At 45.1% G+C, this 15614-nt stretch overlaps 1 protein-coding gene across 1 annotated transcript; it reads left to right on the top strand.

Annotated features, from left to right (window-relative positions):
• Nucleotides 1-21: 21 nt before the first annotated feature.
• Nucleotides 22-9596, top strand: LOC308223338 (pancreatic triacylglycerol lipase-like; the record flags this gene model as incomplete). Its single annotated transcript, XM_080622163.1, has 12 exons — nucleotides 22-70; nucleotides 845-999; nucleotides 1495-1617; nucleotides 2327-2461; nucleotides 3489-3597; nucleotides 4674-4793; nucleotides 5034-5153; nucleotides 6600-6718; nucleotides 6941-7070; nucleotides 7254-7365; nucleotides 8681-8848; nucleotides 9533-9596. The coding sequence occupies 12 exons, from the start codon at nucleotides 22-24 to the stop codon at nucleotides 9594-9596; spliced, it is 1404 nt and encodes a 467-aa protein (XP_080478289.1).
• Nucleotides 9597-15614: the final 6018 nt, after the last annotated feature.

The following is a 15614-nucleotide window of genomic DNA, read 5'->3' as shown; positions in this document are numbered from 1 at the left end:
CTTCTTCTTTTACTGTTCTAGATGCTTGGGATTTGGATACTTGCACTATGCCTGCTCAGCGCAGCAGAAGGTAAGCATACGGAGTTATTATTTCTGTAGCCTTTCTATGCTGCTGTATTTGGTGAGATGTCATTCTACAGTGCGGTGCCTTAAAACTTGCCAATTGAGGCTACATGGGTCACTCTCCTACGCCAGAATGGCGAGATGAGTGCGGGAGTGTTGTATTTCCCTTTCTCCACACTGGAAATCCCACCCGAGGAGCATGCAAGAAATGCTGGTGTTTTCTATCTCAGAGCAAAGCTCTTGCTCTAACAAGGCTAGGAAGTTGGTTTTTGTACCCTTCTTTAGTGACGGAAATGGAGAAAAAGTTGGGGGCGTTGGGTGGAGGAAGTCTAATGATGGTATAGCGGTATATTCCGCAGAAGCCACCGGCTTGTATAGTATAAAACTTCCATGTAGAGCGCAGTCAGCTGTTCAGCACAGTCTCAAGATATTGCTGATTATTTGCAGTATTTTGGCTTCTTAACAGGAGAAACTCATCAGGTGTCTCTGTTGTAGGCAAAACAACAGCTGGGGTTAAGATACCTAGAGTATGGTATAGGATACCCATGGAGGAACTGAACTGAATACTTTGTTGATGAGCAGTAGGGTGGCTTCTTTCCTTGGGATAAACTGTAGCTGTTGAAAATCTGAGAGAGGGCAGCTTACTGGTCTTTGCTCTCTGTAAACCATAGGATGTTTAAGTAACCGAGAGATCTCCAGAGAAGAGATGCTATGAGTTATAACTAACCCGCTCCACTTCTTTGCTCGTTCATATATTACTGGTCTGATCTGTGTGCTACAGGTTCAGAAGTCTGCTTTGATAGGCTGGGATGTTTCTCAGACAGTGCGCCATGGTCTGGAACTACAGAAAGACCAATCCAGAAGTTACCCTGGAGTCCAGAAAAGATAGATGCTCACTTCCTCCTCTACACAAGAGAAAATCCCGATAGCTATCAAGTAAGAACCGTTGTGGTTTACACATTAATAAGTCACATGCAAAAAAGAGGAAATAAACTCTGACCCCAGCTGTGCTCCTGGGAAGTGTTGGAAACCTTCATTTTATTCAAGAGACAGCCTTTCTCAGCTCCATAGCAGGGTCTCTGGAGCAGAACTCTCATGCTCCTCCAGCCCTCACAGAGCAGCATAGCCCATGTTTTCTGTACGGCCACTGGGAAGTGGTGAGAAACTGTGCATGTCTTAATGATTGGGTAAATCTTTCCCACAGATCAAAAGATAACACATTAGAAGTAAAGTTTGGATGCTCTGAGATACGTGTCAAAGCTTGCTTTGAATAGAAATACAGACCTTAAGCCATAGTCATGTGAACGCTTACAAATGAGTTTAACATTGCATAAGAGCATGCACCTGAAGCATAGCCCAGGTCTTTGCAATTTTGATAAACTCTTTACAGAAAGCAGATTTAAATGTTTGTTCATTTAATATCTACAACAGGAGATCTCTGCAGTTGATTCCTCCATTAGCTACTCCAACTTTAAAACAAGCAGGTTAACCAGATTCATCGTCCACGGTTTCATAGACACTGGAGAAGAAAACTGGCTGTCAGACATGTGCAAGGTAGGTACCATAAAGTTCCTTATTTTCCATTTATAAAAACATTCCTTTAAACTGTTTTCTCTACTTCTAATCAATTTATCTCATGGTACTTCTAAAGAAAAGGGCAGCAAAAGAAGCCACATTTTCAAATCATTAGCATCTAAAATACGTATCTGCGTGTGCATATATATCCCCAAATATAGCCATGAATCTGAAATGAATATTTAGTGACACCAGCAACTTATGCACCCTCTTACAAAAAATGCACTTTTTCTTACAAATTTGTGTCAGAAAAATACTCTAGCTTTTTTGTCATAAAAATGTAAGCTCTAATTAAATTGCTTCTAAGCCACTTCAGTGAATCAGGACATGAGTAGAGCTCATTTCTCATTTTTAGTGTTAATTTAAAGTTTGATTAACATTAAAAATTGAACGGGTCAGTATTGTATTGATACTGTTTTTCCTTCTGCAAAAAATACTGCTATGGGTATTTGAAATGATGGTGTGGTCATTACCACAGCATACCACCCTCTTTCAGTACGGTCTGAGCAGACGTACGCCTGTGAGCAGGCATAACCATGTACATATGCTAAGGTACCGGTTCTTAAAAAGTTCTCATACAAATTCATGCAACAAATTCATGAGTGGAGCTGTTATGAGCAACATGAATCAATTCTAGACTGTATTTACTGTGGGGAGCTTTGTTTTTTACTTTTGTTTTACAAAACAGAGGTTGCTCACCGTGGAAGATGTGAACTGCATCTGCGTTGACTGGAAGAAAGGCTCAAGATGTCAGTACACCCAGGCATCAAACAATGTCCGTGTTGTGGGCGCTGAAATAGCTTACTTTGTGAAGACCCTTGTGGTAAGAAACTTCTGGTTATAAAGCTACAGATACTGCGGATTGGAAAGAAATACGATTCAGGAACTTTTATAAATCTGAACGTAACCAGCAGGGAACATTTTCTGCTACTCAGCAATCATTTTCAGAGTTGTGCTAAAACCTCTCTTTCTAAAGTTAGAGAACTATGTAGCAACAGCAGGGTTTAGCCACTTTAGGGATATGAAGCTCTACAAGCTATCCCTACGGTACAGCCAGACAGTTCTTCCACAGATGTGAAGTGGTGGGTAATTTTAAACATGCAGAGATAACGGACATAGCAAACTGCATTTTCAGGGAGACAAAACCAACCAAATGGGCTGGAGCACAACTGCTCTCCATGAGCAGCAAAGAGGATCCACTCAGTCACCTAAGGGGGAAGTCCTTGTGGCACCTTCTGTAGCTTTAGACACAGTGCACATGACCCCTTTTTCAGCCAGCTTCATACAGGAAATGATGCTTGGTTTGGCGCCTTCTTTTAATCAAGGTGCTTTCAACACACACGGCCCATAAAACAACTATAAATTACTTCAGTAGATAGTATGCCAGGTCGAGGAGTGCTCTGACCCATGTCTCACTCAACATATCTACGTTGCAGTCACTGGGTTACTGTCTCAAAAGGTTGAAGGAATCTCTCCTCTCCTGTCCTCCTCCAGCTGCACATGGTACTAGACCTGCCATGTCTAACTTAGAGTGCCCGCCTGGCTGAGCCTTCCAAGCCAGATGAGCGCCCTCTTATTACTAAGGGGTCTAGGATGTAAAATGAACACAAAGCATCTCAGAACTCTGTTCATAGAGTTCTCTAGAGTTTTATCAGCCTCCAAATGAGAGCAGCATCTGAAGAAGGGGTTTTGAAGAAGCGATGTATTGTACCAAAACTGACAGACAGATGCTGAAATCATGTAGTTCCCAAGTCTATAGTCAAATTGAAAGTAGTTTTTCAGCACCTTTTTACTCCTCCCTGTTGCTGATGAAAACAGAGGTAGGAATCTTTTGTATCCTGTTTTCCCAGGACACATTTGGATACTCTCCAGCCAATGTTCACATTATTGGTCACAGCCTTGGAGCACACGTGGCAGGCGAAGCTGGCAAGAGGCATCCAGGAATTGGAAGAATTACTGGTAAGTCAGTGGCTTAAGTCACAACTCATGCTAAAGACACCAGTGCTTAAATAAGATGTTGCTATTCATTCTCTCTTTCTATGGTATCTGACTGTGGGCTGTAGTTTAGTAAAGGGTAATTTGGACGTTGTAGAACGTAGCCTCTTCTCACTGTACACTAGGAGTGGTACTCTGGTAAGGGTTGGAAAGCAGTCAGTGTGACAATGAGTTTGCTTGCATATATTTACACAGCAAAGGAAAGGCTCCATACAGCTAACAGAGCCAGAAGACTCCTGCAATACATCAGCTGACTTGCTGATACGCATTAATGCTTGTGGCAAGCGCTACAGAGCTTGATTGGGCCTGTTATATAGCAGCACAGCTGATACACAACACCCACCACTTCCAGGTCCCTCCAAAGCATGTTATAAGCGGCACAACAGTGAGCAGTTAGTTCTGTACTGCTAACAAATATCATGTTCCAGAAAAGGATGGATTAAACCTGATGCTTCAGAAGCAGTAGGCTAACCCTAACCGTCCTGATGCGTCACCCATTCTCACCCTGCTTTGCTATGTCTACAGAAATTTTCACCCAGTAGAGTACATTATTAATAATTATTCTTCCCTGCCCGCAGCAAAATATCTAAAGTTTCTTAATAGTTGATACAGAGATAGGTATATTTATTGCCTTATGAGTTCATTTATAAAAAAGGTATTCCAGCAACCTCAGAAAGCAGAGATGCCATTTCAAGTATTGTAAAACCTCCAGTACTCTCCCAGAACTAAAACGTCAGAGGTATTGTGAGCTAAACTTGTGGTCAAACCAATCCTTGTTCTTTCCAAGTACTGGGATTCAACATTGGTGTATATCAGTAAAATCTAATAGGCTTCACACAAGTAATCCTTTCTGCTGCTTGGGAGAAAAGCCACTTGATAAGAGAGAGCAGACAACATGGTCTCCTATATCTTATACTACTTACATATAAGGAACCACAGACCACTATGTATGTGATGATTCATTATATACAACCATAGCGATATACACAACAATGCACCTATATCTCTTTATCTATACATAACAAGTTTTTTCCTTCCAGGACTGGACCCTGCTCAGCCTTACTTCCAAGGGACTCCCATTGAAGTCAGACTGGATAAAACTGATGCCGAGTTTGTTGATGTTATCCACACAGATACAGCTCCCACAATCCCCTACTTAGGTGAGTATTGAACAATACTGTAATCATTATTATTTATAATAATTATTTATGCCATAGAGCACTTCAGTATCCTACTAACTCATCAAGGCTCACTTGTGCTGTGCCACAGACACAGAACAAATAGACCATACTGGTCCCTAACACCTCACATCCTAAAATACCAAGCACCCACAAACTTCAACTATAGGTATGAAACAGTATTGATTGAAAATAGGCTTACCCCTACTTTAAATGCTCCAGGTTTTGGCATGAGCCCAGCTATTGGACATCTTGACTTCTATCCAAACGGAGGAGTGGAAATGCCTGGATGTGGAAAGAACGCTGTGTCACAGATTATAGATCTCGATGGCATCTGGGAAGGTAAGTGTTGATTACATTACCAACTCAGGGATAGATCACCCCTCACAATGTAAGGGCTTAACTTTCCTCAATTCAGGTGTGTTGCATTAGCTTTTGGTGTGCCCAGCAGCAATGGCAGCTGCAGAGTGCAGTGAAACTGTTCATATGCTTAAACCACACTGTTTTCCAGAGCTCATTAAAAAATAAACAAGACAAAGGGGTTTGCCTCTGGAAAATCTGCCTCCTCTGAAGTACCCAACAGCAGAAGCAAGTTACTGAAACCGTGCCAACAGTTTTAAAGGGTCTATAACAATATACTTCACTTTGTTTCTATGCAGTTGCCCAGCAGCAGTACTGGGTGGAGTAGGACAATGATGCTCACAGCTACTTGGGCTGTGATGGGCTATCTTCAGCTGCAGCCTTTCTGAGATAAAGCAATTAATTAGCTTTTTATTACCTTTACAATCTGAGTTGCATTAAAGCAATGTCATTGTGTCTGTTTGTAGTCCCCTAACAAAGATTGGCACGTAGCTGCTCAAATAGAGTTCCTTGCTGGTTTACATGGTTCTAAGAACAGCTCTAAGTATTAGAAAATGTTTACGTGTCTTCAGAAAGTTAAACTGCACAGAACATTCAAAAGAACCAACAAAACAAACAAAACAAGAGTTCTGCTGTAGAGCTTTTGCACTATTTTATCTGAGCTCTTTCTTACATTGCTGCAAACACCTGAAACTCTGGGAATCCACAAACTTATTTGTGATAACCAGCCTTTTCCTCCAGGTTTTATTCAGTGCAGTTGGAGGCATTACCTTTTCTTCCTTTCTTTTTTGTTATGCAGTAAACTCCTTCTCAATGAAGGGGAATTAAAGCACAAAGAAATAAGCGTATTGTATATGATCTTCTTTTTAACCTAAACTCAGGCAAACAATGGCAACACAAAAGAAAATAATATATTCATTATTTTAATTTTAAGATGCTCCCTTCCTTAAGCACCCCCCAAATAATAATAATTTTGTTTTGAAGTCCTCAGCTGCAGCAAATCAGCACTGCCCTAGGAAGTTCCCTCTTAAATACTTTTCCTTTGGTTTTCCTTTGTTATGGTAATCCCTCGGTTGCCTACAAAAGGCCTGCTTCATGCCCTTCTTCTTTCTCTTGTGCACCTTGGTCAGATTGCTTGAATAAGTTTTTGCGAGGGGGAGGAGAGGGCAGGGGCTAAGCTGAGCTGCGCAGTCAGTCTCCACAAAGCATTCCAAGTCTGCATTTTATACCTGTTGAGTCAGTGACAGTCCTTAGAGCTTCAGTTCATTGCAAAAGCAAGCTTCAAACCTTATGCTTGATACTATAAGAATCATGATGAGGCTTTTGAGGAGGAATGATGCATCCCAATGACACGGCAAGGGCTGTGCCAGTATCTTTCCACAAATGGCAACGGAATGAAAGATTTAACCTGGAAACATCTTTTTGCAGGAACTCGGGACTTCATGGCTTGCAATCACCTGAGGAGTTACAAGTATTACTCTGACAGTATTATCTACCCTGATGGGTTTCTGGGCTATTCATGCACTTCATATGACGTTTTTGAATCAGTAAGTACCTCTCAAAGCCTCAGGATGGACTGTGTCAAAAACAGTTGCTCTTTCTTATTTATACACCTGAAATCCAGTTTACTTATGGTACTTATGGTCCCAGAGTGGATCTGTAAGAGAAACAAATGCTGCTGTGACACACGGCCACCTAAGTGGGTATATCAAAAAGAAGTCCTTGGCTGGATGGATAACTTTATTAATGGATGTATTTGGTTTTGCTAGGGACTCTGCTTCCCATGCCCAGCAGAGGGATGCCCGAATATGGGTCACTATGCAGACAGGTTCAAAGGGAAAATTAACAGTGACTTCGTGAAACTTTACCTGAACACTGGCGAAGCCAAGGACTTTGCTCGTGAGTTTTCATTGCTTCCATTCCTACCTACTGCTTGTAAACAACCACTTTTATTGCCCTGTTTTACAGTTAACAGGTGATCAGACCTCACAGCAGGGCAATAGCTCTTCATGCCAATACTTGATATGCTAGAGACTGACCCTCCCTGGGTACAATCTAACTTACTGGATTTCTTCTATGCAGTTTGGAGGTACAAAGTAACTGTGACCATCTCTGGAAAGCATAGTGTGACAGGATATGTAAACATTGCCCTCTATGGAAGCTGTGGGAACACAAGACAGCACCAGATTGTCAAGTAAGTCAAAAATTGGAGAGAAAAGAAACTTATCTTCTAGAACATTCAGTTCAGATTTCTGTTTATATTGGTCTCACGTTAGAGATCAAATTCACAGAATCACAGAATCAGAGAATCACAGAACATTAGGAATTGGAAGGGACCTCAAAAGATCATCTAGTCCAGTCCCCCTGCCGGAGCAGGAACACCTAGATGAGGTTACACAGGAAGGTGTCCAGGCGAGTTTTGAATGTCTCCAGAGAAGGGGACTCCACAACCTCCCTGGGCAGCCTGTTCCAGTGTTCCGTCACCCTCACTGAGAAGAAGTTTCTTCTCAAATTTAAGTGAAACCTCTTGTGTTCCAGTTTGAGCCCACTACCCCTTGTCTTACCATTGGTTGTCACCGAGAAGAGCCTGCCTCCATCCTTGTACCTGATATAAATGCAGAGGCAGTTTACTTGGGTGATTTGAAGGGAAAAGGTTAGAAGGCAGAATCTTGAACTGTTAGAATCCAGCATCACTTGTTTGCTGTCCACCAAGGTCTTGCTGGACTTATGCTAGCAGAGTTGTGATCTTTCTGCCTTTCACAGGCTTGCAAATGTTGCCACCACAGCTGCTGAAGTTACCCCATGAGTTGCTATATAAAAATCTACTTTTTGTTGCTGATAACTTCACCTGCTTACACTAAATCATAGAATCAACTAGGTTGGAACAGACCTTAAGATCATCAAGTCCCATGATCTTAATGATCTATTACCCGAGCTGCCTGCTTGCCTCATGTGCTCTTGTTTATTTGTATTTTCCTTCTTTGTTTCCACTGAAATGTCTGAAATGGTGAAAACTGGGGAGAAGACATTTAGATGTGGGTTTGGGCTTCGGGCTTCATGCTTTTGGTTTTGTTTCGTGACAACTATGGCACTTCCACCTTTCCAAGAAGGCCTTCACGTCTTCAGGTATTTGCTATGAGCCGATCCCAGTTTGCAAGCATCCGTGTGACATCCAACCACACGAGACAAGTCTGCCAGCATTGAACACATTCTGGCACTCCCTAGCTCTGTAGCAAGCTCCACCTTCTTCACAGGGATCACCCTGTAACTGAGTCTTCACTGGGAGGTGTGACTGTAGCATCTCAGGTCTTTGCTGCTTCTGATAAACACTGATTTGGGATCAATTATGGTGGAAAACTGGGAATAATGTTGTTACCATATTATAAGCTAAATATTGTTTTTCTACTAACTCTCTACTCCCTTGCTATAACAGCCACTCAGTCGACAGGAGTGGTGATTAATATTAAATCCTAACATGCCTCACACCCATACAACGTTCTTTTTCACAGGGGAACCCTCAAACCAGACAACACTTACACAGGCTACATTGATGCAGAAGTTAAAATTGGAACAGTCACAAAGGTTAAATTCCTCTGGAACAACAATGTGATAAACCCAACTCTTCCTAAAATAGGAGCTGCAACTGTTGTAGTGCAGTCTGGAGAAGACAGAAAAGAGTAAGTATACCCATTGTGAAAATCTTCAGAGTTACTTGGGAAGGTAGGTGACAAAATTACATGCAAGGTTATCAGCATCATTCTTTCCAAGCTCCAACTGACCACGAGGACTGGTTATTTGTGTGTGAGCTTGTGTTAGCATGTCTGATTCACAGCCAGCTGGAACAGCAAATGATTTTCATTGTTACTGGTGGCCCCTGAGATCATGACTGATGAAAGAGGACCATGATAATAAACCCACCCTTCCAACGAACAAGACTAATACTGTTTTTTCTAGACTTTGTGGAATAGGCTGGGATGTTCAGATTATCAAGCGTAATTTATTGATCCAGTTTCACCCTTTTTCCTGAGCTTTTTAAAACAAACTCCTTCATTTGCTTGATCAGCTGTTTTATCCACCCCATGATTTCATGTCTAGAAGAGGAGGCACAGTATGTTTTAAACTCATATACAAACTCATAGTTAACATGCCATCATTTAAAAGACAACGTGGGAGTTGGAAACAGTTTCAGGCAAAGCTAAATGATTACAGCCCAGCAGCATTACCTTTCAGCAGAGATCCTAGGGCAGCTCTAGTTCCCATTCTGTTCTGTTGTGGCAAATGACAAATCAGGTTGTCTAATATTAAAACCAAATCAATTTGTATAATTTCAACAACTCAAGGTATTGCATTTTTTCTTTCAGATACCATTTCTGTGGTTACGACACAGTGAGAGAGGATGTTCTGCTGACTCTTACTGCTTGCTAAAAGCACATATGAATACCCCAAACCTTGATACCAATAAAAGCTAGCGTGTATAAAACTCTGGTGTCTGCAGTCATTGAACCCATAATCCTGGTGGTGTCTGATGGGGTGTTTTGCTGCTTTGGATGGTGGGGGTGAAGTCCCAAGCCCAAGGCCCCATGGGCTTGTGTACGTTCAGGTTCTTAAAATGGTCTCGAACCAGATCCTCTCCTACAGTGGGCCCAAGGTCTTCATTCTCACAGTCCCTACATTTGCCTTCCAAGATTTGGGTGGTGCGTTGCCACTGAAGACCGAGGCAAAGAAGTCATTAAGAACCTCAGCCTTCTCCAAATCCCGGGTAGCCAGTTCTCCCGATAGCTTCCGGAGAGGGCCCACATTGTCCCTAGGCTGTCTTTTATTTGCATTGTACCTATAGAATCCCTTCCTGTTATCTTTCACATCCCTAGAAAAGTTCAATTCTAACTGGGCCTTAGCTTTCCTAACCTGGTCCCTAGCTTCCCAGACAACATCCCTGTATTCTTCCCAGGCCGCCTGTCCTTGCTTCTACCTTCTATAAGCCTCTTTTTTCCTTCGTATGTTCCTCAGCAGCTCCTTATCCATCCAAGGAGGTCTCCTGGCCCTCATGCTGCACTTCCTTCTAGCTGGGATACAACATTCCTGAGCTCGGAGTAGGTGATCCTTGAGTATCAACCAACAGTTTTGGGCCCCCCTGCCCTCTAGGGCTGTATCCCATGGAACCTTACTAAGCAGGCTCCTGAAGAAGCCAAAGTCTGCTCTCTTGAAGTCCAAGGCAGTGAGCTTGCTGCACGCTCTTCTCACTGCCCTGAGGATCTCGAATTCCACCATCTCATGATTGCTGCAACCAAGGCTGCCCTGGAGCATCACATTTCTAACCAGCCCTTCCCTGTTGGTGAGCACGAGGTCAAGCATGGCACTTCTCCTCGTTGGCTCCTCTATTACTCGCAGAAGGAAGTTGTATTCCACACAATCGAGAAACCTCCTGGATTGCTTGTGCCGGGCCGTACCTCCACTCCAACAGATGTCAGGGTGGTTGAAGTCCCCCATGAGAACAAGAGCCTGAGAGCATGAGGCTGTTCCTGTCTGTCTGTAGAGTGCTTCATCCACAGATTCCTCTTGATCAGGTGGTCTGTAACAGATCCCCACAGTAATGTCTCCCATCGCTGTTCGCCCTTCAACCCTGACCCACAAACTCTCTATTTACTGCTCACCCGTCCCCAGACAGAGTTCCATACTCTCCAGCCTATCCCTAACATAAATAGCAACTCCCCCTCCTCGCCTGCCAGGCCTGTCTTTTCTAAAGAGCCTGTGACCTTCCATTCCAACACTCCAGTCGTAGGAGCCATCCCACCATGTTTCTGTGATACCTATTATACCATTCCCCCGTAGACATGCACTCATCTCTAATTCCTCTTGTTTGTTCCTAATGCTATGAGCGTTTGTATAGAGGCATCTGAGTCAAGCTCCAAATGAAGCCGGCTCATTGGCTGGAGTGGCTGGAATATCTCTACATTGCTCCAAGCATTTATTGTAGGTGCTGGCATCTGACTGGGTGTGTTGGGATGGAATGGTGCCCCCCTCCCCCAACACATCTAGTTTAAAGCAACCTTGACCAGCCTGGCAAGCATCCTACCAAAACCACTCTTCCTCTTCTTTGCCAGATCAGCTCCACCAGCCCCCAGTAGACCTGGCCTACAAACTAGGGTCCCCTGTTCAAGACACCCAAACCCCTGACTATGACACCACCCTTTTAACCATTTATTAACCTGGCCAATCCTCCTAGCCTTTTTAAGGTCCTCCCTTTTATCCTGGAGAATTGATACAAAGACAATCTGAGCTCCAGAGACCCCACCCACCTCTCCCAGGGCTCTTTAGTACTTCTTTATGTTCTCCGAGCTACTGCCAGCACCCACATGGATCACTAGAAGTGGGCAATAGTCAGTGGGACTCACTAGAGCAGGCAGCCTCTCTGCAACATCCCTGATCCGTGCCCCAGGTAGGCAACACACCTCCCTTGAGACTGGGTCAGGCCGACAGATGAGTGCTTCTGTCCCTGTCAAAGTACAGTCCCCTAGTACTACCACCCGCCGCTTTTTCCTGGCAGCACCAGTGGAGACCTTCTTTACCCGTGCACCAGCCGGTTGTTTCTGGTGTGAGTGCGTTTCCTCTTCAGCCACCTGCAGGACAGCAAAGCGGTTCTGGGTGGCGACAACAGCATTAGGAGGAAGCCCCTTGCTTTTAATTGTCCTCTTCCTTCTTTTTTTGTTGGATTTTTTGTTGATGTTTCCCAGCTTCCTGGGTTAATGGCTTCCTTCTTTCCTCCTTGAGCTACAGGGGACGCTTGAGGCCCCTGCACAGGTTGGGCCTGGAGGAAGCAGTCCTGCTTCCTCTCAGCTTCCCTGGCATCTCGCAGCCTATTAACAGCGCCTCTCAGCTCAGCCCCTGCTGCCCGAGGATCTCCACCAGGGAGCACCTGGTGCAGCCCTGCCCATTGGGCACCCTCCCCTCACAAGACCAGTGCAGGCACTCTCTACACTCTGAGCTCTGCCCTGCAGCCTCCCCTCTCATCGGCTCTGTCTGGGTGCCTACGCTGGCCACCGCCGGCGCAGCCAGAGCAGAGCTCCCAGACCGGGCCCTGGTCATCAGGCAAGCGCTCCCCATCTCGCCCGCCTGCCCGCGCGAACTGCCTCGACTCGCGCCGGTCGCCGCGCTCCCTGGGGCGGGTTTTTACCCAGTCAGGGCTGGTGCCGCTCCTCGTGGCTCCGCCCCCTGTGAGTCCCTGCCCGCCTCAGCTGAGCTGCCGGCTCCTGGGCAAGGCCTGGCGAGGACTCGAGGCTCCCCCGGTGGCTCTGGCCGCTCTCAGTTGAGGCTCCCGGACGCTGACCTTTCCCCTGCTCAGGTGTTGAAGGCGTCCTCTCTCGAGCTACTCACCTGAGCAAACCTCAACAAGACTTAACATTTTATCTAGAGTTCTATAGATTGAGATTCATTTTATTCATGTATTACAACTCAAGTTTTACAGCTGATCCTCAAAAGAAGGAAATTCACCTTGTTCCTGTTAATATGCAGATGCTACTGTTCTGTACAGCAGCCTCTTAGGAAGGCCGAAGTGGGATTATGGATTGAACTAACAGCCCTCAAGGTGACAGCTGACAGCCTTGCATTTGTCTTTGGGGGAAAACAGATAAATAAATCTCGATTCAAGTGTTTTTTCCTTCCCAGGTCGACTTTTTGTGGCCGTGGAACTGTGACATATGGAGTTCCCCAGTTACTTACACCTTGCTAGGTTACAACTGGTTCTGTATGCAGCAGCTGAGCAAACCATCAGTCCTGTGCATGGGAATGTGGATACACAAGGCTATTAAAGCAAAACCCAAACTGCCTGTGGCTCCTTTTGTTTTTTTCAGTCCTTTGCAAACACACTTGTCAATGTGTTTCATGTTTGACCCGGTTTATTGTGCTTGTAACTATGGAAGAAACTGGAGATCAGGTGCTAAAATCTATTTATAACATTGTACAGCCTTGCTCTCCCACTGCCTCAAAGTAAGAGCTGTTTCCCACCACACTGATAATTTGCCAGATTCTCTGCCTATCAAACACCCTCAAGGCAGTACATTACCTCAGCCCTTCCCTGCGGCTGGGAATGGTCCCAAATGCCTCCTTTCCACAGTCTATGCCATCGTGCAAAACTTTCCAGCCCCACACAAGAGCACTGCCCTCCAAAAGCACTCTGGGACGGGGCAGGAACAGAACAAGACCAGGGTGCTTCAGAACAGCCCTTTGTACACAGCACCTTCACATTAAGCAACAGATGAAGGCAAACCTCAGGTGTTCCCCACTTCAGAAGCCTGATCACAGCACCTGGCTACTGTTTAATTTCTAATACATACCTTTGCTCTGACCACTGGCAGTCTGGAGAGAAACTGACTTTGAGTAACGCCAGGCTTTGCACAACCTGGGAGTGACTATTTCCCATTCAAATGAGCACTACTGCAAAACTTGGCACGAGCGAGACGCCTGCAGCTTGAAGAGACCAAAGCAGGGGATACTTTCCAAAGTATAAAACCAAAACTCTAAGTTAATGAATAAGAAGAAAGAGTTACTCAATTATTAACTCCTGTTTGCCCATGTTTGATAAGTACAAGCACTTCCGCAGATAAACTTCTAAGAAATAGGAGCAGAACTACAACATTAAGAACATCTACCTGGACTTCAGCAAGGCTTTTGACGCTGTCTTCCCATGACATTGTCGTAGGCAAGCTCAGGAAGTGTGGGCTGGACGAGTGGACAGAGGTGGATAGAGAACTGGCTGAATGGAAGGTCTCAGAGAGTTGCCATCAGCCGCACACAGTCTAGTTGGAGACCTGTAACTAGCAGTGTCCTCCGAGAGTCAACGCTGGGCCCAGTACTGTTTCACTCGTTCATCAGTGACTTGGAGGAAGGGATAAAGAGCCTCCTCAGCAAGTCTGCTGATGATATAAAACTAGGTGGAGTGGCTGATACCCAGGAGTGCTGTGCTGTCATTCAGAAAGATCTAGGCAAGCTGGAGAGATGGGCAGAGATGAAAGTCAACAGCAAGCGCAGGGTCCTGCACTTGGGGAGGAACAGTCCCATGCACCAGTACAGGCCAGGGGCTCACCTGCCGGAAAGTAGCTCCACGGAGAGGGACGTGGGAGTCCTGGCGGGCAAGTTGTCCATGAGCCACCAGCAGTGTGCCCATTTGGCCAAGGAGGCCAATGGTGTCCTGGGTGGCATTGGGAAGAGCACTGCCAGCAGGACGAGAGAGGATCCTCCCTCTTTATTCAGCCCTCGTGAGGCTCACCTGGAGTACTCTGTCCAATTCTCTACAAGGGAGACACTGAGCTCCAGAAGCAAGGCCAGCAAAAGGCTACTAGAATGATTGTCTAGAGCATCTCTTGTATGAGGAAAAGCTGAAGGGGCTGGTCCTTTTCAGCCTACAGAAGAGAAGGCTCAGTGCGGATCTGATCAATGCGTATAAGCACCTGAAGGGAGGCTGTCAAGAGGATGGGGCCACACTCTTCCCAGTGCAGCCAGGCAACAGGACAGGAAGCAACAGGCATAAAGCAAAACACAGGAAGTTCCACCTGAACACGGGGAAGAACTTCTCTACTGTGTGGGTGACTGAGCACTGGAATAGGTTGCCCAAAGAAGCTGTGGAGTCTCCTTCCATGGACACAAGTCTGGGCAGTGTGCTCTTAGTGACTGTGTGTGAGCAGAGGGGTTGGACCAGAAGACCCCGAGTGGTCCCTTCCAACCTCAACCATTCTGTGATTCTGTATTTACAATGGGTGTCGATTTACAAGTGGAATATTTTTTAAGAAAAGAAACAGGAGCGTTGTATCCTTGACTAAACACTATCCAAGCCTATGGAATTAAAAGGGTAATTAAACACATGTCTGAGGTTCAGCCAAGAGAAATCTGCAGTACAGAAAGTTCCCTGGGGACTTGACAGGTGGCCATGAAGCACTGCGCTATGTCCCAGGACGGAGCCAGGGCATCCTGCAGCACCAGAAATCCAGTCCTCTCCTCTGCCTGCTTCCTATTCCAGACCACAAAGACCAGAATGGCTCCTCCAGAGAGCAGCCTACCTCGTACTGAGGGCCATGCATCCAAGCCCTATCCTTCTGCCCAAATAAGAAGCAAGCAGCTGAAACCCATCTGACCATGGCCTAGAGAAACTTCCTACCTGTTCAGTTTGCCATGTCTGATTACTGTTGAATAAGGGCAGTCAACTAACTAGGGTAAAATCAGTTTCCTCCCTCATTTTGAACAAGAGTTAAAACTTATCAGCTTACTACTGCATGTAATGATTCTCCTTTATCACTGATACGAACACATATCTACAAACTAAAATGCTGCTTCAAATAAGGATGGGAGCCCTGAGCTCTAAATTCGTATCAAAGGTGATTTTTAATAGAAGAAAAAAAAAAAAAGTTTAATACTACTTAAGAAATAAACCCCACTTACACTGATAATAGATCC

The sequence above is a fragment of the Psittacula echo genome, assembly GCF_963264785.1.
Source record: "Psittacula echo genome assembly, chromosome: 6".
Taxonomy (NCBI): Eukaryota; Metazoa; Chordata; class Aves; order Psittaciformes; family Psittacidae; genus Psittacula; species Psittacula echo.
This window is presented reverse-complemented; position numbering and strand designations above follow the sequence as displayed.